The sequence below is a fragment of the Brassica napus genome, chromosome C4, assembly GCF_020379485.1.
Source record: "Brassica napus cultivar Da-Ae chromosome C4, Da-Ae, whole genome shotgun sequence".
Taxonomy (NCBI): Eukaryota; Viridiplantae; Streptophyta; class Magnoliopsida; order Brassicales; family Brassicaceae; genus Brassica; species Brassica napus.
The window spans coordinates 60573448-60599337 of NC_063447.1; the positions used below are offsets into that span (position 1 = coordinate 60573448).

The 25890-nt window shown below is 35.8% G+C and overlaps 3 protein-coding genes and 2 non-coding genes across 5 annotated transcripts; 2 read left to right on the top strand and 3 right to left on the bottom strand.

Annotated features, from left to right (window-relative positions):
• The first annotated feature begins 401 nt into the window (after nucleotides 1–401).
• LOC106391650 (DNA-directed RNA polymerases IV and V subunit 5B-like) lies at nucleotides 402–1819 on the top strand. Its single transcript, NM_001315912.1, is given in 4 exon segments — nucleotides 402–671; nucleotides 1053–1229; nucleotides 1328–1441; nucleotides 1545–1819. Coding segments are annotated over 4 exon segments (672 nt in total). The 5' UTR covers nucleotides 402–419; the 3' UTR covers nucleotides 1674–1819.
• Nucleotides 1820–4761: 2942 nt separating this feature from the next.
• Nucleotides 4762–4868, bottom strand: LOC125586561. The gene has a single exon (XR_007323098.1). It is a non-coding gene; the product is annotated as a small nucleolar RNA R71 (small nucleolar RNA).
• A 4756-nt stretch (nucleotides 4869–9624) lies between these two features.
• LOC106394117 (AUGMIN subunit 1-like) lies at nucleotides 9625–10524 on the top strand. The gene is made up of 3 exons (XM_048755222.1): nucleotides 9625–9854; nucleotides 9929–10066; nucleotides 10236–10524. The coding sequence occupies exons 1-3, from the start codon at nucleotides 9777–9779 to the stop codon at nucleotides 10344–10346; spliced, it is 327 nt and encodes a 108-aa protein (XP_048611179.1). The 5' UTR covers nucleotides 9625–9776; the 3' UTR covers nucleotides 10347–10524.
• Nucleotides 10525–12323: 1799 nt separating this feature from the next.
• Nucleotides 12324–14825, bottom strand: LOC106394350 (regulatory protein NPR5). Its single transcript, XM_013834918.3, has 2 exons — nucleotides 14029–14825; nucleotides 12324–13488 (listed from the first exon to the last, which is right to left on the bottom strand). The coding sequence occupies exons 1-2, from the start codon at nucleotides 14506–14508 to the stop codon at nucleotides 12505–12507; spliced, it is 1464 nt and encodes a 487-aa protein (XP_013690372.1). The 5' UTR covers nucleotides 14509–14825; the 3' UTR covers nucleotides 12324–12504.
• Nucleotides 14826–20444: 5619 nt separating this feature from the next.
• On the bottom strand, nucleotides 20445–20563 carry LOC125586476. The gene has a single exon (XR_007323006.1). It is a non-coding gene; the product is annotated as a 5S ribosomal RNA (ribosomal RNA).
• Between the last annotated feature and the right edge of the window lie 5327 nt (nucleotides 20564–25890).

Genomic DNA, 25890 nt, shown 5'->3' on the forward strand with positions numbered 1-25890 from the left:
CCAGTAGATGTGACATTATTTTGAAATCAATCACTTAATTCAAGTTGATAACCAAGGAGAAGTCATAAAAAATCTGTCCCCAAGAGATAACATCATAACAAGGGAAACATGCCTTCATTAATGTTTGTATTTGCATGTCACAAAAATGTATAATATTTTTTATATAAAATGTCTTGTGCCAAAATTTGTATTGAGTTTCCCAAAACCAATGCCAATAAGAAGCGCTAAAGCTACAATTTACTCACCTTTGACTACATCACCTGCTTGCTCATTGGCTACCACTAAAACCCTGTTGCTAACTTCATTCGATGTCACCGTAAAGCCGCGCGTCACCGCAAATAAAAACGACAAAACATCATGCCGTCTGCAAAATCCTACATTCAAGCTTGCATGCTTTTTTCTTCCCCGCGAGGGAGACGATGGAGGGGAAAGGTAAGGAGTTAGCGGTTGGCTCTGGTCTGAGCAAGTCCCTTGATGAATCACGTGTGGACAGTCACAGCTATTACCTGGCGCGTCGAACCACCATGGAGATGCTCCGAGACAGAGGATACGATATCTCAAATGAAGACATTAACCTCACTTTACAGGAGTTTCGAGCGCTCTACGGCGACCGGCCCAACGTAGATAGACTCCGTATCTCAGCACAACATTGTTCTGATTCTTCAAAAAAGGTAAACTCCAATGCCATGCAGAATGTAATATCGATTTTAGAACATTGTTCTGGAACCAATATCAATCTGCATGTTGATATTTTTCTGCCAAGGTGACAAAATATTCGAAGTAGTATTCCATGAATAAGGAATATTTACTATTTTCTAATAACTTTATGGAAGTAAATTCTAGGCTATCTCGTAATCTGTGAAATGTTATGTATTCGTACTAATAAAGTGATTATAGATCTCTGACAAAAAGTATTGTTTCTTTGAAGAAAGCCTTATATATGTATGGACATCTCATGAAACATTTAGCTTTAGCTTCCAAATTTTAAAGAGCTAATATACATAGTTCGTGGCTCTGCTATGCACCAAGCAATTTTCTGTTTTGAATATCAGATAGCTGTTGTGTTTTGCGGAAGTGGTATAGTTAAAGTCAGTGCGATACGCGACATCGCAGCCGATGTACTTGGTCGAGAAAATTTAACCGGACTGATATTGGTTCTCCAAAGTGATATAACAAATCAAGCTCTAAAAGCCGTTGAACTTTTCTCTTTTAAAGTCGAGTTATTCCAGGTATGTTTATCTTGATACTTTGTTTAATTAATTATGATCGGTTGCTTTGACTTAATTCTTGGTAGATTTGTAACTTTGTGTTTTTTTTCTGTTGTTAGTTAACCGAACTGTTGGTTAACATAACCAAACATGTCTTGAGGCCAAAACATCATGTTCTGAATGAGCAAGAGAAGGAATCACTCTTCAAGAAGTTCAGTATTCAGGAGCAACAAGTAAGAAAGTCTTTTTTTTGGTACTTGGATCATTGCTAGCTAGGAACTCTGAGCTTTCTTTGAGTCAAAACATTTTAAAAATGTTATTTTTCGCTTTTGTTAGCTTCCAAAGTTATTGAAGAAAGACCCGACAGCGAAATACTACGGACTAGAGAAAGGGCAAGTCGTGGAGGTCACATACAAGGGCGAGGGCAGTGAATCTGATCATGTTTCATACCGATGCGCTTGGTAAATCTCGTTTTGTTTTTATTCTTAGCTCTCTTTGTATGTGTCAATATATGTATCACATGTCTTGATGTCAAAAGCTGTAAACTCTTGTGTGTTTCTTGTGGTTCTCAACCAAACAATATCTGCTGATATAAAGCCCTTTGTCAAAAAAAAAAAAAAAAAAAAAAATCTGCTGATATAGAGCTGATAAAGCCAATCCACCTCTTGTTTTCTACTTAGTCCGGAGTCCTTGAAACCAAAGCAACCTTTGATAGTTACGGAATAACTGGTTTTGACCGATGAACCATAAATAATCCGTCTTGACGGATAAATCATTTTCTAACAATTGAAATTCCTCATTTTCAATATGTACTACTCCATGTGTTTTACATCAATACACATTATAATTTTTACTTTTTTTGAAAATATCACTAAAATATAATTTAAACTTTACTTATTTAATTATATATGAATTTGATAAATATACAATTGGTTACAAATTTTTTATAAAGTTAAAATAATCTAAACATATGAGATATCTTCCATTGTGAAACAAAAAACAAATAATATGAATTAAAACAGAGAAGCATGTTTAAAGACAGTTTTTTTTTTTTCACCATACAAAATATTTCACATAGTTAATTTTAACTTTATCATCATCAAAGATGATCTAGTTACTTATATTTTGTTGTTTTTAATTATGATGAAATAAATTAATTTTAAAGTTTAGTTTCCTTGTTGCGATGGGAGATGTTTCTCTGAGGAGAAGAGGGATAAAGCGGAGGAGTCTGATGTGCTGCTTGAGTATACAAGGAAAGCGATTCAGAGGCTGACGTATTTGAAGAAGTAAGATTGGTTATGCTAGATTTGAATATGATCTTGATGGCGAGTGGTGTTCTTTACTTTTATATGTTGTTGAGGATTTTACAGAATCCTTGCGCAGCTAGAAGAAGATGTAGTCCCTTGTGAGCTGTGTTTAAAATGGCGCATGGCGCACCAAGGCGAGACTGTCCGAGCCTTGCGCCTTACTGATATCTTCCATATTTCCATTATCTTATCCATTCGTCCATGTGCATTTTGATCATATAGACTAGGATTTAGCCATGTTTAGGTTGCATTTTGCATACATGAGTCTCTATTAGGTACTGGAGTACCACATGAGGTTATTGGAGACATTCGAGTGCATTTGGAGCTCAAAAGAGGTGAAAAGGTGACCATTGGACGAACCGAGCATGGGAGCGACCTCCCGGAGCGACATCACGAAGTCGCTGTGTCCCACTTCTCAGAGCGACCTTCCTAAAGCGACGCCATGAAGTCGCTCGCGTTCTCGTTACTCCGAACAATCTTAGATGACCCTGGAGCGACCTCTCAGAGCGACCTACCAAGGTCGCTCCGATCCAGAGCGACCCGTTGGAGCGACACACCAAAGTCGCTCGGGACCTCTCGCCCGGAGACACCAAAAATCGGCCCTGGAGCGACTTTCCGGAGCGACACCTGCAAGTCGCTCCGCGTTATTTTGCTGCCGAAAATCATGATTTCTCAAGGCCCTTTTTGCAATTTATTTTGGACGTTTTGCACTTGGAAAAAGTGATGTTTTAAACATTTTTGTAGCCGGCAGGCAAATCATCTTTTGATCTATTGAGAAATACACAAAAACTCTTTTGAGAAGTTTATCTCTTGGATTTTGATGGTTATGTTCTTGTGTTCTTGTTGATTTCTTATCTATTTCTCTACATGATTAATCTGAAATCCAATATGGGTTTAAGAGGAATCATGGAGATTAGTGAGTAATCACCTTTTTGAATTCATGGGTTAGGGAGATTAAGGGTGATTAGGTTAGTTCTAGGATGTTTTAGTGTAGATCATTCTTGTTCCTTGCTAGTAGAGTATTCATAATGCATCTTCTGAGTTGGCCACTCAAAAGTTGATCAATAGGCATTTCCCACCCAAAAGGTGTTTGATGAAATGCCTGAGACAACTCTCATGGGCTTTTAGTATACTTTACCAAAGACATTTGTTGTTAAATGTGCTAAAATAGCTAGTAGACTTGTTAGTAATGATTGCTTTCATATTATTCAACCAAAGACATTTGATGTTTGAGATATGTTAGCAAATGAGCATTCATCTAGACATAGAGCTTGCTTAGAATTGTGTCTAGGCTTAAGGTCGATAGTTTGATTGATCATTTGTCATCCTCAGTTCGAAACTTGATCACCCAAGGTCTAATCCCTATGCCCATGAGTTCTCTTTTCCCTTAGTCAAGAAAGTATCATTCTGTTATTGCTTTTTAGTTTTAGTCATAGCTTAAAACTCATCTAAATCATTGGTTGCACTTAGATTAAGTGAGTACTTGCATTCTCGGTGCTTTCATATCTCTCAGAACTGGTTCGACAATCATTTATACTACAACATTTGTCTTAGGAGCCTTGAAAACTCCTAACATCAAATTGGCGCCGTTGCCAAATTCTGAGTAGATTGAACATTGAGATTTAGTCACTTACTTGAGACTAAGTCATTTTTATTTTCTTTTGTTACTGATTGTTCTTCTTCACCTACCTTTAACTTTCAGGTGTATGAACTTGAGTAGCAGGGGTCCATCAAACCTAGTTCCAATAGTAGCAGACATCAGAGCTTTCGAGAGAGAGTGTGCTAGAGCTAGAAGAGAAGAAGAACAACAAGCCCACTTGCAGAGATTGGATATTGATATGGCAGATCCACCGCAAGGGGCAGAACACCAACCGCGGGCAGCTCGACCCATTGGTACTTATGACCGGCCCAACATTCTTGGTCATAGACTAGGAATCCGAGCACCGGCTGTGGCAGCCAACAACTTTGAGGTCAAGTCAGGACTCCTCAATGTGATCGAGAACAACAAATATCATGGCTTGGCTTTAGAGGACCCATTCGATCACTTGGATAGGTTTGACAGCTACTGCGGGTTGTCAAAAACCAATGGTGTGTCCGAAGATGCTTTAAAGCTCAAGCTGCTCCCTTTCTCTTTGGGGGATAAGGCACGTCAGTGGGAGAAGTCTCTACCCAGCGACTCTATCACCACTTGGGATGACTGCAAGAGAGCATTCTTGGAGAAATTCTTCTCATCCTCAAGAACTGCTAAGCTGAGAAATGAGATCTCTAGTTTCCAACAGAAGAACTTGGAAGGATTCAGTGAAGCCTGGGAGAGATTCAAGGGCTACCAAGCTCAATGCCCACACCATGGTTTCTCTAAGGAGAGCTTGCTGAGCACATTCTACCGTGGTGCTCTTCCTAAGTACAGGGCCAGACTGGATACAGCTAGCAATGGGTTCTTCTTGGGAGAACTGAGGAAGATGCAGAGGAGCTGGTTGACAACATGGTAAAGAGTGATGCAGTCTACAGTGAAGACCAGACAGAAGCAGTCGAACAGATGATAAGCAGACGAGGAAGGAGTTGAAAGCTCTACAGGATAAGATAGACATCCTCCTTGCTGATAAAGCCACACAATAGCAGCTGCACTTTGTTGGTAACCCAAGCCAAGATACACCACCTGTTGTCCATGAGGTTGAGGGTTTGGAAGGTCAGGAAGAGCTGTGTTTCATCAACAACAATGGTAGCTGGTACAAAAAAGAGCCCAACTTTCAGTACAACAACTACCAACAGAAATCCTATCTCAACAACCAACAGAGTGGTTATCCGCCTCGAAACAACCATCAAGGCAGCTATCAACCTCAGCAAAACCCATCATCTGGTTCCTCTGCTCCTCAAGAGAGCAGCACTGACACCCTGCTGAAACAAATCTTGGAGTCTCAGACTAGAAGTGAGAAGCATGTTGGTTATGAGTTGAAGAACCTTCATTCCAAGATTGATGGGAGCTACAATGAGCTCAACAACAAGTTCTCACATCTTGCTTCTACAGTCAAGAATTTAGAGAATCAGTTTGCTTCCATGACCACTCACCAGACTCGCCAGCAAGGATCTCTACCTGGAAAATCTGACCAAAACCCCAAGGAGGCCAAAGCTATCACCCTTAGGAGTGGTAAGCAGTTACCTCCTACAACCCTCACCAGGGATGCTGAGAAACTAGGTGAGGAGGTGGCCATCAACTTAGATGATGAAGTGGTGATTGTTGATGAGAAAATCAATGATGAAATCTTGGAGAAGATTGTGGAAGCCAAGGGTAAAGGAAAGGTTGGGGAAGAGAAGAAAACAGTGAAGGTGGTGAAGTTCTTGCTCCAGCAAGTGAGAATTCTTTTGTTCCTCCTCCCTATGAACCCAAACTACCATTCCCTGGTAGATTCAAGAGGCAGCTGCTAGAGAAGTACAAGGCTTTGTTTGACAAGCAAATGAGTGAAGCTCAGGTTGCAATGCCCATCATCGATGCTTTCATGTTGATTCCTCAATACAACAAGTTCAGAAAGATGTTGTAGCTGCAAAGAAGAAGGAAATGGAAAGCATGATGATTCTTACCCATGAGTGCAGTGCCATCATCCAAAGGCTTGATGTTGCAGAGAAGTTAGAGGATCCAGGATGCTTCACACTACCTTGTGCTCTTGGACCTATGGTATTTGAGAAATGTCTCTGCGATTTGGGAGCTAGTGTCAGCGTGATGCCTTTGTCTGTTGCAAAGAAGCTTGGATTCACTCAGTACAAGAAGTGTAAACTCTCTCTGGTGTTAGCTGATCGTTCAGTGAAGTACCCTGTGGGCATCTTAGAGGACCTACCTGTGAAGATTGGAAGGTATGAGATACCTACAGATTTTGTGGTGCTTGAGATGGGTGAGGAGACTCACGACCCATTGATTCTTGGAAGGCCATTTTTAGCTACAGCAAGAGCAATTGTTAAGGTGAAAGAGGGCACGATTGATCTCCATTTGGGTAAAGGGCATGTTCTCCACTTTGACATCAAGGCGAAAATGAAGAAACCAACTGTGTTCGGGCAAGCCTTCTACATTGAAGAGATGGGCACTCTGACTGATGAGCACCTTGAAGAGTTACCACCTGAGGACGACGAGGAGGGAGCATCTCCCTCTACTCATTCTCCATAGAAGGTAACCCACTACTTTCCCTTGTATATACCATTTCGTTTTTGCATATTAGTTTTCTCTTTTTGGGTATCTCTCTCTCCTTGACAACACAGAGACTGTGTCATTTAAGTTTGGGGGAGGTACCAAGTATTTGATCACGTTTGCTTTGATGATTTTGAGTCTCATGCATTGCATTATACATATATATTTGCATAAAAAAAATATCATTTAGTTTGCATCATTGGCATTTCTAGGAGAGTCTAGAGCATATAGGTTGCATTTACTTGCATTGGGAGCAATGATTTGAAATGCCTTGTAAAGAACATTACTTTGCACCTGAATAGCTTATGCACCTCTCAAAAACACTTGTATGCTTCGAGCCTTGAAGACTCTTCCTGAAACTTGTTGATTGCTGAAACTCAGTCTTTGAAGCCAACTACAACCTTATTTGAACTGAACGAACTTAATACTTCTTGCTCATGGTCCCTTGTGTACTGAGTCATGGCTATACACACTTGAGTTGTCACATCCTTTATGCCAATCTTATTTTGACAAACTCTAGTGGTAGACCACTCCCAAAACCTTTCCCTTCTTTTAAGCTTTCATTGTTTGATGAGTGAGGCCTTCTTCGGAAAGTCTTACATGTGCAAAATGTTGAGAGTATCGGGAACGACAATGCTTGATCTTCATTCTTGCTAGATTGGGCACTCTATTGTCTAGCTATAGGTGGGGGGTGAGAGTTGTGATTATGATTTGGGAGCAATGAAAAAGGAAAAGAAATGACTGTTTGTGTTTACGTGAATTGTCTTATTGGGATAAGTAGAAAAACCTCTAGCTCAAGTTATGAAAAGTCTTGGCCCCCATCTAAAAAAAAAAAAATAAATAAATAAATAAAATATAAAAAGAAAAGAAAAAGAAAGAAAAAGGGGGCTAGCAAAATTGTTAGGAGCTAAATAATGTTTTGAGGTTGTGGAAAATCCCTTGTAGATTTCAAAGAGAAGGAATTAAAGTTTTTAGGATCTTTTGGTGAGAGATTTGAGTTGGGTTTGACATTTGGGAATGATTGTGTAATTGTATGATTGGGAAAAGGGTAGAACAATGGAGATTGAGCATTGTATGCATGAGTTGATCCCTTTCTTAGATATATTATGTGCAATGTCAAGGCTACTTATTTTGAGAGTAAACCACTTTAAAAGATCATGGATTTTGAACATCTTGACCCACTTGAATAAAAGCTTTCCCTTACTCAACCAAATGATTTGGACCAATTGACCATTTGCAAGAATTCACTTGATGCTATGCTTAATGAACTTGAGAGTTGGCTGATTTGCATGTGTGAATGCATGATGATGAGTGTAAGGATGAAAAGAGTTGAATAGGCCTAGAGAAGCTAGAGTATAATAAGAGAGGGTGTACTAATGCTGAATTTAGATGTTGATTTGAGTGCTTTGTGTGTTTCTTTTGGCTATGAGCTCTCTCCTTCAAACCTCTCTCCCTATGAGTTCTAGAAAGTTCACTTGTGGACAAGTAAAAGAACAAGTTTGGGGGAGTTGATATCTTGCATATTTCCATTATCTTATCCATTCGTCCATGTGCATTTTGATCATATAGACTAGGATTTAGCCATGTTTAGGTTGCATTTTGCATACATGAGTCTCTATTAGGTACTGGAGTACCACATGAGGTTATTGGAGACATTCGAGTGCATTTGGAGCTCAAAAGAGGTGAAAAGGTGACCATTGGACGAACTGAGCATGGGAGCGACCTCCCGGAGCGACATCACGAAGTCGCTGTGTCCCACTTCTCAGAGCGACCTTCCTAAAGCGACGCCATGAAGTCGCTCGCGTTCTCGTTACTCCGAACAATCTTAGATGACCCTGGAGCGACCTCTCAGAGCGACCTACCAAGGTCGCTCCGATCCAGAGCGACCCGTTGGAGCGACACACCAAAGTCGCTCGGGACCTCTCGCCCGGAGACACCAAAAATCGGCCCTGGAGCGACTTTCCGGAGCGACACCTGCAAGTCGCTCCGCGTTATTTTGCTGCCGAAAATCATGATTTCTCAAGGCCCTTTTTGCAATTTATTTTGGACGTTTTGCACTTGGAAAAAGTGATGTTTTAAACATTTTTTGTAGCCGGCAGGCAAATCATCTTTTGATCTATTGAGAAATACACAAAAACTCTTTTGAGAAGTTTATCTCTTGGATTTTGATGGTTATGTTCTTGTGTTCTTGTTGATTTCTTATCTATTTCTCTACATGATTAATCTGAAATCCAATATGGGTTTAAGAGGAATCATGGAGATTAGTGAGTAATCACCTTTTTGAATTCATGGGTTAGGGAGATTAAGGGTGATTAGGTTAGTTCTAGGATGTTTTAGTGTAGATCATTCTTGTTCCTTGCTAGTAGAGTATTCATAATGCATCTTCTGAGTTGGCCACTCAAAAGTTGATCAATAGGCATTTCCCACCCAAAAGGTGTTTGATGAAATGCCTGAGACAACTCTCCTGGGCTTTTAGTATACTTTACCAAAGACATTTGTTGTTAAATGTGCTAAAATAGCTAATAGACTTGTTAGTAATGATTGCTTTCATATTATTCAACCAAAGACATTTGATGTTTGAGATATGTTAGCAAATGAGCATTCATCTAGACATAGAGCTTGCTTAGAATTGTGTCTAGGCTTAAGGTCGATAGTTTGATTGATCATTTGTCATCCTCAGTTCGAAACTTGATCACCCAAGGTCTAATCCCTATGCCCATGAGTTCTCTTTTCCCTTAGTCAAGAAAGTATCATTCTGTTATTGCTTTTTAGTTTTAGTCATAGCTTAAAACTCATCTAAATCATTGGTTGCACTTAGATTAAGTGAGTACTTGCATTCTCGGTGCTTTCATATCTCTCAGAACTGGTTCGACAATCATTTATACTACAACATTTGTCTTAGGAGCCTTGAAAACTCCTAACATCACTTACGTCATGGCGCAATAAGGCGCTCACCTTGAAGAAGCTATTAATCTGTGACAAAGTAACACAGGAATCTGTTAGAAGAATAAGCACAAACGAGATTGGAAAGAGTAGAGACTAGAGGTAACATAGGAATCTATTAGAAGAACAAGTTGTGAGTCATAGATGGAGAATTGGAGAACGAATTTGGAAGTAATGGCGGCCAAGGAGGATCAGTATATACAGCAGTACAAGAAGTATGAGGTAGACGCCTTCTTCTCCTTTCACTGATTATGTTTGGCTAGCATAGTTTGTCTTATGTATATTCTTGGGAGCAGGTGTTGCTCAACCGAGTTGGTTACGGTACCAAGATTAGCCATAGAGAGCTGGTGGAAATGGCAGAGCACAGGAAGGAATTGGAGAAGATGACAAAACCTGTCGTTGATACTCTAAGAAGCTACCAGGACTTGCCTCCGGTAATCTTATTATTTCCTTTCAACTGAATCCAAAAAAAGGCTGATACATCTCTGGTTCTTCCAAATATTCATTAAACCTCTCATTGATCAGCTTATCAGTCTCCTCTTTGTTGTTAGTAGTTGTTGCTAGTCTATTCACAGTAGATTGCTTCCTTATTTTTTTGAACAGGACAAAGCTCTGGCTGCACTAGCAATCGAGGACAAGAAGAGACAGTTTGCAGCCGCGGAAAAGTATTTAGAAGAAGTATTACAATCTTCCCTTGAGACAAACGATGAGTGATCGGTGTAAAACCGAAAGATCTTCTGTTTTTGAGGGTAAATGAGCAAATGCTTCGATATAAGTAGAAATATTTGTTCTGAAACTCCTTGCTCCCTTCTTAGTGATACCGTGTGGGACAAGGTAACGAGAATGACAACAAAAAAACGTCAAGTAATGAATGAGGTTTCATATGTTGTTATTTCAATCACTCCTTGCATACAAGTTTGGTTCGGTGTGAACTGGGTAAAGCTTTCAAAGAGTTAATATGAGTTAACAAAATTGAATGTTTATATCACATTAATTGATTTTTAAACTGATATTAAAGACTTCACTGCATACATATTGTCAAACAAAAAAATAGTTTAATTTTACACATTGCAAAGAGGCAAATCTCCCGCAAAAGTTATAAACTACTCTTGAAAGCATATTTTAAATGGTTTAATAATTTTAACATTTATCATTATTACTTTTCTCAATTCTCATACTCTCATGTTCTATTTTCTGGCTAGATAATACAGCCAAGAAAATGTTTTATTGGCCATGGTATGAAAGGAACACTGACCGAAAACACTAGATCAGATTGATTGGGCTCTACATTGTAGAGATGACACTGACACTCCCATAAATATTGGCTTTTCTACTTTTCATTTGTTTCTCTCTTTTTATTCCTTCATAATTATTTATATATATATATATATATATGTGTGTGTGTGTGTGTGTGTGTGTGTTTGTATCTGTGTGTGTTTTATATGATGTTTCCTCATGTAATGTCTCAATCTCGTTCGTGTTAATCTTTACACCATAATAATAGATTTGATGTTTCAAATTTTAAGTTAGTGATGATAAACTGATTGCTTACATTCTAAGTTTCCCAATCAATTCACATGCTCATTATTAAAGTTCTTAAACCTTACTTTTATTTGTGAATAGATATATACAAATATGTTGGATGTTTTCCTTGTAATCTTCCCTAATTAAATTATGTTTAAAGAAAAACGTTGAGCGATATTTGTTCGAATGAACGTTGTAGTTTCAATGGTTTCATCTAATATATACATGCATGAAGCATGATGAAATCTTTTAAAAATATTAGCCTCATCCTTTTCCATAAAAAAATATTAGCTTCGAAAACGAAGTGTTCTTAGTTTCAAAAAATTAAAATAAATAAACGAAGTGTTCTTTTTATCTACTAATCGTAACATGTGTTTCTTTAATTTATAGTTTTCGTATATTAAAAATGAAAAGGTATTGGACAACCGATTGCATTGGTTCAATGGGTTGAAGATCCCAAATTTACTAGAAGAATTACCGTTTGTCTCCCACCTTATCATTGCAAAGAAATCATTTTAAAAAGACATTTTAAATTAAAAAGATATCATCTCATATTCCTACTTTTGAAAATATGATTAAATAAGAACTGGAAGATAGCTTTATCAACAATTATGTTATAATGGTACAAATTACTTTCTCATATATATTTGTTTTATGATCAACAAGTGCCCAAAAATAAAGAAGTGATAGATACAAGGGATATTCCATGTAGAATTACATACTATCTCATACGGCGATGTGTAGTCAGCCACACAACAAAATATTTAAAAATTAGAGAAACATTTCGAAGGACGAAAAGAACTAAAATAATGGCATATTTTGTTGTGTATATACAATATAGTTATATTTATATACCCAATAAGACATTGCTGATGCAAATACATACAAAAACTCCAATTAAAAGACAGTCTCGAATCCAGTATAAAACAAAATAATACGAAATTCTTATTATTGTCATATGTTAACATTTTTGACAATTTTTAACTGGACTGAATATCTAATTTGTAGTATCTATGTTAATGAGTAAATATTATTTGTGCTTCCTAAACAATATTTTAGTATGCATACACAAAAAGGCTTGAAATAGCGAAAGATTATGATAGAAAAATACTAATTAATGGCAAATTAATCAATGACTAAACAATACAACTCTAGAGAGAACTAAGATTAATAAACCTAAGTCTTTTGATTATAACACATGATCTTAAATTCATCCATGTCACTCTTCTTCATACTCTCCTTATGTCTTCATTTCCATATACAAAAATATATAGAAGATACAAGAACTAAATTAATAAATATATATTGCGAGTCTTAATGGCCAACATATAGAGACCAAAATAGAGCACTAGAAGTGATGTTGATGATGGTGATGATACATTGTAGAGGGGTCATGATGATGATGACGACTCATACCTTCCCTCTGACTGTTTTGGTCGTCTCCATGATCCCGACCCTGACCCATCTGACCCGTACCCGCTCCAAGATTGAGATACACCAACCTTGAATCCAAATTGTTATTACTTCCTCCACTACTTCCACTGTTGTGCTCCTCATTCATCTGAGGGTAACTCGGGTTGTTGTAATCATTATTATTATTGTTGCTATTGTTTCCTTCTTCTCGAGATATCACCATTGCAGCGGACTGAACAAGCTCGAGACAAAGCCTAAGCTTGTTCGGTTCAATGTGAGTCAGTCCAGGAACTGCCCCCTTGAACAAGAAATCTGAAGTCAACGTCCTAAGGATATCAAGAGGAGTGATTCCACCAACGGTACGAACATTAGGATCAGCATGGTGGTCCAACAGAACAGCCACCATGTCGGGAGAGACCATTTCAGCAGCAATGTGTAACGGTGTTTTCCCCGCGGGACCTGCCGGGTAGTTCACATCGGCTGCACCAAGTTCAAGCAAGGCCTTCACAACTTCTCTACTACAGCTTTCAACAGCGTAATGCAATGCCAAAGACTCATCAAGATTGAGTCCTTCTCCCATAACCATTAGCTTCACTAGCTCAACGTCAGATGAATCCAAGGCACGTCTCATCCTTCTAATCTTTTGATCTTCTAGGTCTTGAGCGACGGTGAGATCATGGTGGTGGTTATGTGGCATTAGTGAACGTCGAGATATTGATGTTTTGAGACGAATCTCTTCAATCTTGGCGACGACATCTATGGTGAGATGTTTGGCAAGAATCTCCGGTGGGAGACCTGACTTGGCGACTAAGTGAGAGCAAGTCGACCATAGTTGTTGCATGTCTTGCTTCCTTGATGCTATTAACACTTTCATTACATCTTCGATGGAGGCTTTCTCTACCATGCTTGCTAGTTGTTTCTGCCAATAATACAAATAGTATATATATTGATTAGCGTTAAATCCAATGAACCGACATTTTGCCAGCAAGTGGGTATAATTTCCCTTTTTAGGTTATGTTTTGTATTTAATTTTTTGCATTTTTTCAGATGGGTGTGGAAGAGTAGGTTATCTATGGATTTATTATCAAAACCCCAAATGAGGAAAATTTAGATTGGATAAGAAATTAAGACTAAAGATGTGAATATATCCAACTAAATACAGTTCTTCAAAGTTTCTACTTTAGGAAAATGCTTCTCCTTGCAAGAAGTAGATGGTTCATTTGTAAGAGAATATATTCATTTACACATGAAATCAAGACAACAACAAAGATTATTCAACGAAAAAATATGTATACACATATACATATTATGGAAAAGGGTTTTGAAATTATAAAAAATTATAAATTAAATTCATCAAAGAAAAAAAAAGCTAATAGGAGCAAGCAGAACATAAAAAAAGTGGAGACATGTTCTTCCTTAAGATGTGCAATGAGAAATGAAGTCAGAGAGAGAGAGAGACCTGAGTGAGCAAGGCGAGCTGCTCGACGCCGAAGTAACGAGAGGCGGCAAGAGTGTCGAGAGCAAGATCCACGGCGGCTGAGCAATGCGTGTGCCAACATCCTCTTTCGCCACAGTTGGGTCTTGGCTCATGTTTCTGCGGCACGATGGAGACTTGTCCGCTATAAAGAAACTGAAGCAGCAACAAGAACACCTCGTAACCGACTGAGTTCACTGGTATGACACCAGCTGGAGCCTGGGAGCCTCTTGATGGGCTACCGGGTACTGACCCATGTCGGGTCGGGTCTATGCAGGACTGTGGTTGGTCGGTCCCACAAAAGAACTTGCGGAAGAAGAGGCTCCGAGCGGCGAGGATGCAACGGTGGGCGTGGACAAGACGACCTTCGACGCTGAAAGTTACGTCGGAGAAAGCTTGACCGTTAATTAAAAGGTTTAGAAAATCCAACGACATAGATCTCAAGGATTCCTCAAGGCTGCTCATTGTTTTATCTTCTTGATTCTTCTATATCTTTAAAAAGGAACAAAAGTTAGGGTTTAGCCAAGGAGTCTTAGCAAAAAAAAAAAAATGGTTTCCCTCCTTTGATTGATTTTGTTGGACAACAAGAGGATGAAGTTATGGATTATTGTTATTTTTGAAAAAAGAGAATATATTTTTCCGGGGAGAGAATCTTAAGCTTTCATCTTTTGAAGCTTCTTGCTAGTCTCTGAGAGAAAGAGAAAGAGAGAGAGAGAATGATTCTTTATTATATTTGTGGACTCAGATATTTTTTGGCCTGATAAGAGAGAAAATAAGAGATTTGAATGGATGAACCGGGCGTCGGCTCAGATATTTAAACTGAGATGGTAATAAAATTATTAACTGTTTTATCTTTATAGCGTTTAAAAAGTGGGTTAAAGCGTTTAGTTAATACTTCTTCTGTTCCTGAATATAAAATGTTTAGGAAAAAATACACATATTAAGAAAATTATTTTTTTCTCTAGAAATTATCATTAAAACTAGAAAATAATTTACAAAATAGATTATTAAATATGACTGGTTATACAATTTTTAATAAAGTAAAATTTATTTAGAAAGTTGAAAAGATTTTATATATTTGAACATTAAATTTTTTTGAAACTTCCTACATTTAAGAACAGAAGGAATAGAAAATTTAGTGATTTGGTTACCAAAAGAGTAAAATAATTATTAAGAGGAAAAGAGAATACATGGTGGGCCAAATATAATAATGGAATTGAAAAGAATCGAGAAACTAGTATAATATAATTAGCCTAAACATCATTAACATCTGACTAATCATAATCCTACTTAATTTTTTAAAACATCTAAATTTCCAAAACAAGAAGTACATCATAATGTCGATTGCAACTGCTCCTTGTCATTTACCATTTGATCTGATCGAGATCTGCTTTTCGTCAAGCTTCAAGTTGGTGTTTAAAGTCGTCTCTTCATCGACGTCGGCTTATCCGGTTTGAAGACTATGGAAATAGATTGTCCAGTTGTCTCCTGGGTCTTGAAGCTTTGTTTTCTATCCTGTTTGGGCTATTCTCTATAGGAGGTTGCGTATCTCGGTGGTTTGATCAAGCTTTGTCTCCATCGGTTTGTCTATTCCCAAGATTCTCTTTTAAAGTTTACATGCTAAATAGTTCTTAATGTGTTCTGAATTTAGTTGATTGTCCCTTGATGTTCTAGAAGTTTGATTGTGCTTTGTTTGTTTCTCAGTTTATGTTCTTGTTTCATCTTGTCTCCCTTTTGCGGGCTAATGTTTCCGGGGATATATGTTTATTCCGCCGGACTTATGATTGTGTTCTTATGTATAAGTTCTTGATGTAATTTTCTGAATCAATATAATCAATCAGTGTTTAAAAAAAAATAAGTATATATTGAGTAGGATAATATGATAAAACCAAGATCCTCGGCAATTGTCTTTTTGGCTTGATACATAACATGTGAAAGCCTGAACAACACCATTGATGCATTACCATGTATGTATATATAAAGATGTGTGCATGGAGAAGGGATAAAATGGTAAAAATGAGAGGAAGGTGACTAGGCGAGGGATAAGAACATAGACCTAATTAAGTTAAAAGACAGAAGGAAATAAATTTTCTAACTGTAGTGAAATCTGATTTGATGGTTTTCTGTGTGACCGTTGGACCAATCCTCACTTTGCCTCTCTACTTTTTTTTCTGATTAAAAAAAAAAAAAACTTTGCCTCCTCTCTACTTTTTGATTTTCTTATTATGTAAAATGAGAATGATCTCTATGGAAAAGCCATTTTTGAACAATTCGTGTTACAAAAAAAGAACAATTTATCGCATTTATTAGATTGGTAAAACCATGGTCTCTCGGTTTTGTTGGACACTTGAACAAAATTGTTAGCATCATCTTTTCATTTATAATTCTTTTGATCTTTAATCAACTTCTAAAAAATAAACAATTTTTGATGTAAAACAGTCTTTTGATTAAATATAATTTCATACTATTCAACAATCTATAATGCAATTATGTAATGGATTATTTTTGTAACTGTAAAAATGTTACTAATTTTTTTTTTTTTGTCAGCAGCAAAACAGATTCATATAGACTCTGCGAACCATCCCGGTAACTCTGCATCCATATGAACGACAAACGACGGTTGTTTCCTTGCACTGCGTGCTAGACTATCTGCCTTTGAGTTCTGTGTCCGTGGTATATGAATGATCTATGAGCTGTTGAAACTTCTCTTCAAGAACTTTATGTCTTCCAAATAGCTTGCAAAGGCTGGCCACTCTTCTGGTTCCGAAACCATCTTCACCAACTGAGCACAATCCGTTGCAAAAGTAACACAAGACTGTCGAAGATTCCTCATGCATTCCATTGCCCATATGAGAGCCTCTATCTCTGTGTGTAGTGGCGACTGACTCGCTCTCGTATTCCTTGCTCCCATTAGTCCATCGTAACCTTCCAGGGTACTGTACCATCCTTGCCCTGAATATTTATCCTCTGTTTTCCAAGATCGTCCGTAAAACACCATCGACCTGGTATACTTGGTATTGCCAAAGGTATTGGAACTTGGGTGCGGTCCGTACTCTGAGTCTGAGAGTTTTGTGCTTCCGCCCAAAGTAACGATTCCGTTTCTGCCAATTTGAGAGTATCTCTGGGATCCATATCCAAATTGCTAAAAACTTTATTGTTTCTACCTTTCCATATATACCAGAGAATCTAAGCAAAGTAATGATCCTCCATTTTGGGGGACACTCTCCAAAATAAATGATCCATATTGGTAAACAAAGATTGAGTGGGAAAAATATCTGGATTCGTTGGAATCCGTGAAAGTGCCCAGACCTGAACCGCCGGTGGACATTCAAAAAAAAACGTGATTAGTAGACTCCTCAGGGGCTCTACATCGGTCACATACAGTACCTCCTTGCATTCCTCTTGACCTCAAATTTTTCTTAACCGCTATACACCCAGTTACAATTTGCCACAAAAAATGTTTCATCTTGGGTGGGCAGTGTACTTTCCAACAGAACGCCTTCAACGGTGTTATCGAAGGACCAAACTGGGGTGGCATACTTTCTATGTCCGGATATACTCATTCCACTTCATATCCAGATTTAACCGTGTATTTCCCATTGTTTGTAAAATGCTATCCATTTCGGTCTTCTAGGTGAAATCTGTTTATAGGAATACTTTCAATAATTTTCATATCTTGCGGATCCACCAGAGTCCGAATAACCTGTAGATTCCATGACCGTGATGTTCCATCGATAAGAGCATCCACTGTTAGTTCCGGGTAAAGATTGTGTTGATTTTTATTTGCTGGTCTCGGGCGAGTGGATGGAAGCCAAGGGTCATTCCATACTGAGATAGATGATCCTGTTCCCACCCTTTTAATTAGTCATTTGCTAACCAGAGATCTAGCAGAGACAATACTACGCCAGCCATAAGATGACGAGTATGATCTAATGGGTTCCAGGGGTGAAGCATTCCTGAAATATCTCCCTTTGAAAACACGAGAAAAAAGCGTGTTAGGTTTGTCCATTAATCTCCAAAATTGTTTCCCAAGCATAGCTGTATTAAAGTCTGTAAGATCCTTAAATCCCAAACCTCCATCATCCTTAGGACTACAGAGTTTGTCCCATGATTTCCAATGTTACTAATTTAAATGTGTGATATTTTTGTTTGTATTATTATTTTTGTGTTAAATATTAGTATTTTTTGTAACTGAAATATTAGTATTTTTGAAAATAGTATCATCATATGAATATATTTTAAAATGTACAATTAGCATAACCACCCTAAATTTCACCATCCAATTAGCAACAACTTTTGTCATATCCTCAGAGCAAATAAGCAACTTGGCAAAAAAAAATTATGAAGAAAATTATTACTATTTGTTTGTTTTATCGGTTGTGTACGCACGCTATTGTAATGAAAATACTACTAGCAATCATAGAAGTAAAACAAGGCTATTTATTGTTCGTGTAAAATATCATGAATCAAATCAATCAGGTGGAGAAAGAATTAAATATGAAACGTCCAACCACAGAAGGCAAGAAGTGGCTCTGATAATGGTGCAGTCGTCGTCCGAACCCATATATTCACCGGTTGAGAATCATGTATTTTTTTTTTTTTTTTGTAACTGAGAATCATGTATTGTACAAGTACCGATTAAAATTATATTCAATCTTTAACAGAAAAAACAATTCCAAAATATATTAGAAATGGATGGGAGAGAGTGGAGAATGGGCATAGATAAGCGTGTCGGCCGGATCGTAGCGCCCGGTTGTTGGGGTTTACTTCTTTCATTATTACTAGAACAACAAATTTTTATCTAACCAAACTGGTATATAACTTAATTGTATTTCTACTAAATCTGAACTATAAATCTTTTTTTGATAAAGAAAAAAATGGGTTTGAATTATAAATCTTTTTCTCATACGAAATATATTATTGCTAATAATATATGACCTTAAGAAATATAAAGATTATTTTGTTAGGTTTATCTTTTATAATAATTTTTGAAACCCTTTATCAAAAATAATAATAATAATAATTTTTGAAGAGGTGATTGAATAATTTTTGAGACAATTATTTTATCTTGTACGAACTATTTCTCGATGTATATTCACCTCGTGTGCTCAGAAGCGCACGAGCAAAAGGAAACTTTATTTTTTCTCACTTATTTTTATTTTGAAGCAAAATATTTGAATAATTACTATTTCTCTCTTTGTTTGGTAATTTAGGGTAAAGGAAATTGAGGGAAAATAAGAGAAAAAGAATGACAACACAGAAGGGCACTGACAGTCGTATGATAAGGAAGTGGTTCGATTTGACGTTTGACTTGTCTTTTCAGTCTCTCTCTTCTTTTCAATTTCTACATTTTCGTTTTTTCTTTACATCAAAATATAGGCAAAAGTACATTATTATCAACACATTACATCTGTGTTTTATGCCACAGAACATTTATGTAGATATAGGCAAAAGTTTGAAATACATCATCGTCGTGATTGGCCTTATTTCCGTAAGTCTTGTGTTATAGGTTTCCCCACTCGTCTTGGGTAAATCATTCATGGTATCATAACATTCAGTGTCTATTACTAGCATGAGTCCTGTTTTATAAAAGACATTAGATGGTTGTCATATATACTTATTTTTTATCATTAAACAGAATGATTAAATCAGCTCTATAATGATAGTTTTCTTAACCCTTAGTACTTTTATCATATCTTAGTTTCGTGAAAAAGACTCGGGGGTTTTCGAGAGTCTGATAAAATGTTCACGTTTGCTGTTGAGCACTTAGAACATCTTCAATTCCACTATATTTTCACTATAAAATAGAGTTTAGAGTGAAAAATAAAATGAACCATTAAAGATAGTCTAAAATGCCGGTTTATGGATTTAACACTATACATATCACTAAATTATAATCCTATATTTCTCAAGGACCTTAAAATATGATATTCACTTTGTTGACATAGCAAAAAAAAATCATAGTTATTAGAGGTTTAATACCTTTTTGTTTTGCTGGAGATTACTTTGTTATTTAATGGCAGTGTAAAGTTTTTTATTAAAGAGTTCTCTTATAAAACTACAACTAACTATTTTGTTAGGATATTAGTGCATTTATAACTTATAAGTTATTCATTATTTTTAATAACTAAGAGGTTTTAGATCCAAAAGTTTGTATGTTTCTCTAAAGTGGGACCGTTTTTTATATTTAACGCTTCGATTGTTTACGATTAATTAATGAATCTCATAAGTTTCGGTCCAATCTCATACAACGGATGGTGAGTTGATTTTTTAGAGGCTTGAATGTTTTGTATACTAATGTTGCAATCACCACATGACATTTCTCTATGTTTTGGCATGATTCATAAGGTATCATAAATCACTTTTTGGTATGTTACCTTTTTTTTTAAACTCTTTTAAAACGGATGTAACACGAAGACTTCCCGGAAAGTCACCCATCCTAGTACTACTTTCGCCTAAACACGCTTAACTGCGGAGTTCTGATGGGATCCGGTGCATTAGTGCTGGTATGATCGCACCATGTTACATATATCTCTACTATTATAACTAAAACATGCTTAACTTTAGTTTTTTTCAATAAATAATCAAAAAAATAAATACATATTTTGACATATAATCAATTCTTTTAAATTATTTATATATCGCAAACTAGAATGTTACATTATCATTCACACAATACATGTTAAAAGCACTTGACTAAACGGAAATTATAAGAGCATAATCTGAAAAAATTATATGTAATTTTTCATTTTGAAACAAAGAGCAGGTGGGTAGCTGGTAAAAGACTGGGTTGTCATTTCAGTCAGTTACCAAAGAGTAAATGGGAAAGCGGGTCCTGGTTTGGCTGGATCCTAAGATTTTACCCTCTGAGACCATCTCCAACCCAATTCCAAAACACTATTTTAGTGTGATTTTGACACTAAAACTTTCTCCAACTCAACTGCAAAAATCACACTATTTTAGTGTTACACTATAATTTTACACCAAATTTGGTGTGACACTATTCACTACACTATAACACTATTCACTCCACTAAAATACTATTCACTTATTTTATTAATAAATTATACAATTAAATAAATGACAAATAAAAAGTTAAATACATATAATATTATAAAATAACTTTTAGTGTGAAGTTTAGTGTGAAGTTTAGTGTTGTGGTTGGAGAAAAATATTTTTTAGTGTTGAAACTACACCAAAATAGTGTAGTTTTGACACTATGGGTCGGAGATGCTTATTAATTTTGTAACATTCATTGTTTTTCATATTTCTAAGAATATTTTTTTGTCAAATATGTGTTCCATGATCGTTCGTCATTGATGTAAAAAATGGTTTAATATTGAGACGAAAGAAGACTCTGGAGAATGAGCCTGATTAGGATTATGTCCTTAATCTATGTTACACTCCGTTTTAGGGTGAATCCTTTCCACCTTTTTAGTTATTTGAGTTTATAATTTTTATAAGATATGAAATTCAATTCTTTTTAAAGTGTACTTATATATTGATGCATGTGGAAGCAGGTGATTACGCAGAATTTAATCCAAACACATTTTTTATTAGCAATGGGATGGTACCCACATTTTGCATTTTATATACATGCCACTTTCTCAAAACTTTGAAAACTATTTAATTTACTCCCCCACTCCCTTTTCTCCATCTTTCTATTTTCTAATATTAAATAAATTATTTTTCTGTCATTTGCTTGCTTTTTGTTTTTCATTTTCCGACAGGGCTAATTTTTATATTATATTTACAAGATTTAGGGAAAAGTTAAAAAGATGCCACCTAAACACTTGAATACTATTAAATAATTAAGTTTGATACGTGGAGATATATTAATCACCACATTTCTAAACCACTAAATTATCATCCATGGTTACCCTCAGTTTTTCCTTTTCTTCTTTTTTCTTTTAATGGAATACTATTTTTTATATATCCTTTATCTTTCACAAACTCAAATATAAATATGATTTAGAAGGGGACCAGAGCACGTAGAAGTATGTGTGGATTGCGTGTATGAATAGTTAGACAAAATCGTAATATGAATTTTATAAATTATAAGAACACAAAAGTAACAAGTGAAACTATTCACATGACTAACTAATCCTGTACTAATTTGGAAATTTCCACTGTTCTTTAACAGTGAACAACTAACGAAGGTCTATGAACTATATAGTTATATGTACACTTTTTATGCATTACCAACTTTGAGCTGTTGACACACCAAACATACATATATGCATTAATCTATTGGTAACATATGTGAGGTCAATGATATGCAACGATTATGTATATACAATATACGTATGATAATTTAGTGTCCTGATCTGAATATTCTTATTTTGATGAATTGTAAGAGCCAGCAAAATTGACAAAAAAAAAAGTAAGAGCCAGCAAAAAGTTTACAATGGTCAAAATGTACAACCAATAAGAAAGAAGAAATATATAAAGCCATCATTTTTCCTATCAGTATTACATACTCTACTGGTCTATGAAGTTAGAGAAGTATGGTATAGTTTGAACAAGATTTGACTTAACTAAATTAGATTTTGTTAAAAAATACAAAACATGTACACATCCGTGCGGTTGAGTGTATATATCATCTCTATATAAATATATAGATATATAGATATATCTCAATATATAGATGTATGTATGCTGTGTTAAAACTTTTTCCAAGAGATGACGACAGCGTGAATGCAGCCAAAAATAACATGAAACCAGGAAGTTCCACACTTCAAAGTCGTCTTCAAGTGAAACTCCTGAAACTGAAACATCAAATGAAGAAACTTAGATACCAAATAATTCATATATAGGTGTCCACCAATAACCCATGTCTACGTTTTGAGTGCAAGCCCATTGGCTGAGGTCGATCTGACTTTTTGACTTGTAGACTGCAAGTTGTAGGTTTTTTTTGTGTGTTTATAATATAGGGTTAATTTGCATAAATATGTAGGTATGTATATATGGTTGCTGGATTCATGTATTCCTATATATATTTATAGAAAGAGTCAGGATGAAATTAATTGAAACGCAGCTGAATGTTGTGAGTTTGTGATTCAAATGTTGATGAAAAATTCGTAGAAAAAATGAGAAGTGGCTGAGCATAATAAAATTAGGTTCTTGTGGGAAGGAGTTGGGTCAATACACAACTTAAATTCTCTTTTAAGTGATTGTGGTGGAAAATCTATATCATAGTGATGATATTGTCTCTCTTAATGTTTGTATTCGGAATGTCACTAAATATGCCCTCCATATCTCTACCATCCATTCGACTAGTCAAAAAATCAAAACCTAACGGCATCTGAAAAACAAAAGACCATAAAACGTCTGGACTAATAACTATATATATATAAGAAAATGGAATTATCAAATCGCTGATCCTTGCTTCACGAGAGTTTCTCAATTATATATGTATTTTTACTCTATTTAGCTCTGTTTTTATCGCATTTCACTTCATTGTAATGGTTCTCTTTCCAGAGCATTTAAATGAAATGGTATTTACAGGGAAAAAAACAATATAAACAAAAACAACGGTAATATTTCTAATAAAAAAATGCAGTACTTATAATACGGGTCCAAAAACATTTACAAATAACATGGCATATCTTGGACTATTAAGACATAATATAGTCAGTCTAATATGTGTTGTGCATACTAAACTGAATTTATCTTTTCTTAATCTAATTACTATAAGTTAAGCCAGTTAAAGAAAAAAGGGGATTCACCAATTGAGCAATGGGTATGTACACGTTGGCTGGCGACTCTTTGTTAATCTAATCCTACAAGGATGGCAAAAAAAAAAATTGACCCTATTTTGGTGATAAGATATTATATTTCTCGAGGGAGCTTTTAAAGTTGACAAATGTCGCTTTGAAACATTTGACCAAAGTATATATATTGGCCGCATGATTATATATAACTGGGAATTTTGTAGTTTGTAACTTTATCGTAAGTCTAATATGCTTCATTTGTTTTTTTTTTTTTTTTTTTTGAACTATAATATGCTTCAGTTGTTGCAGTGCACTCACATGGTCTCTGCCCTAAATCATTGGCATTTGATAACAAGTAATTTTCATTTCTCAATTAGCTATCACATCGACCGGTCTATATAATATGTGCACCTCCTCCACTTATAAGGATTGGTTATATATATACTTTTGTTTTTCCTAATGCGGTTTGGAAGGATTACACGTCGTCGTTGGATGAAAAAGTTAACCAGTAATCTCCAAGACACTTCGAATCAACTTGTCTAGTTGTCATACGAACCGACAAACTTGTGTATGCGTAGTCGATTCCAGTTTAGAATATTGTTGCAAATTTCTCATTATACTAAACCACTGGAGAGGCAAAAATATAACAGATATATGAAAACAAATCAAGAAATTCCCCCCGCATTAAGCATTTTTCCAAAAAAAAAAAATCCCCCGCATTATATTGTCAGTGATATTAAACAATTTTACATATTTTAATCTTATAAAGTTAAATGTTTAGTAATTTTCTATTCAAAATTACATGTCATTTTCATCTATATATAGACATGTGATTACTATTTTTTAATTACAGCCCACATGAATGAAACATAATATAAATAAAGAGAACGTAAAAAGGACATAGTATGATCTTCTTTTTTTTTAACTGCACGTCATAGTTTAATCATAATAACTTTTTATCTCTTTAAAATCTATAGTCAATACTATTTTCAAACTGTTCAAACTTAATTTTTATAACCTTTGCAAATATCTGCCATGAAAACTCGATCGATTAACCAGCGGCCTTGGGCTAGTGGTACTTGAGGGGAAAACCCCCAATACGGTATCCGCAGTTCGAGTCCCGCTGGCCACCCGGGCTAGGGTTAAATCTCAAGAATACGTGGAGTGCCGTGGGTCTCGCGGGAATAGTCGGTTGACCACGTTTGCCGGAAACCCGCGGTTACAAAAAAAAAAAAAAAAACTCGATCGATTTTACACCAGTTTAATCGAAAATCATTTACTTCTCAAAGAGTTCATTACGAAATGGATTTTCTTAATTTAATTATTTTGTAAGCCCTAATTTTTTTGTTCAAAATATTGTATATTTATTAAATCCATTGATGATATTGACTCTCTTTTGCAAAAATTTTGACATTGCTTGCTTAAAAACATTCACGCACATATGTAAAACAGTAAGTTAAAAAAACATATGTAAAACAGTAAAAGATATTACATGCCATATGCACTTAACTTCTTTTTTTATATGCACTTAACTCCATGATGTGCATACGACAAGTGATACGTGTATTATGGCCTTATGGGGCACGAGAAGAGGCCCTCGCTCTTAATGTCATCCAGATGGAGGATAAGGACAAATTAATTATCAAAAAAGGACAAACTAAACCATTATCTAACCTCTCTTTTGTTTCAAGGTTCGTTCGATGACGCTCTCTATGACAAGTTCGACGGTGTAGAACCGTTCAAAGTTCGGCAGAACCGTTAGGATAAGACAAGAAGAAGATAAGTCGACACGTGTTTCTGGATCTGGGTAGTGTCGGTGATGGGCTTTTGGACTTTAAAACCGGTTTTTTAGTTTGTTGTTGGTTTAGTTATTCTGACCATGGGCCGTTTTTTGCAAGGATCTTCGGCTGGCCCATTCTCTATTTAATGAACAAAAACTTGAAGGAAAAAAAAAACTTCTCTTTTGTTTCTTTTATGAAACAATTTTTTTATTTGTATAAATCTAGAATCAAACGTAATATTTTTAAAAAATTATAAACATGGAAGAGTTCTCTACTCCAATTGTAAAATTTGAAAATCAGTAAATTCATCACAAATATTTATAAAATCTGTATAAAATTTATTATATATAATA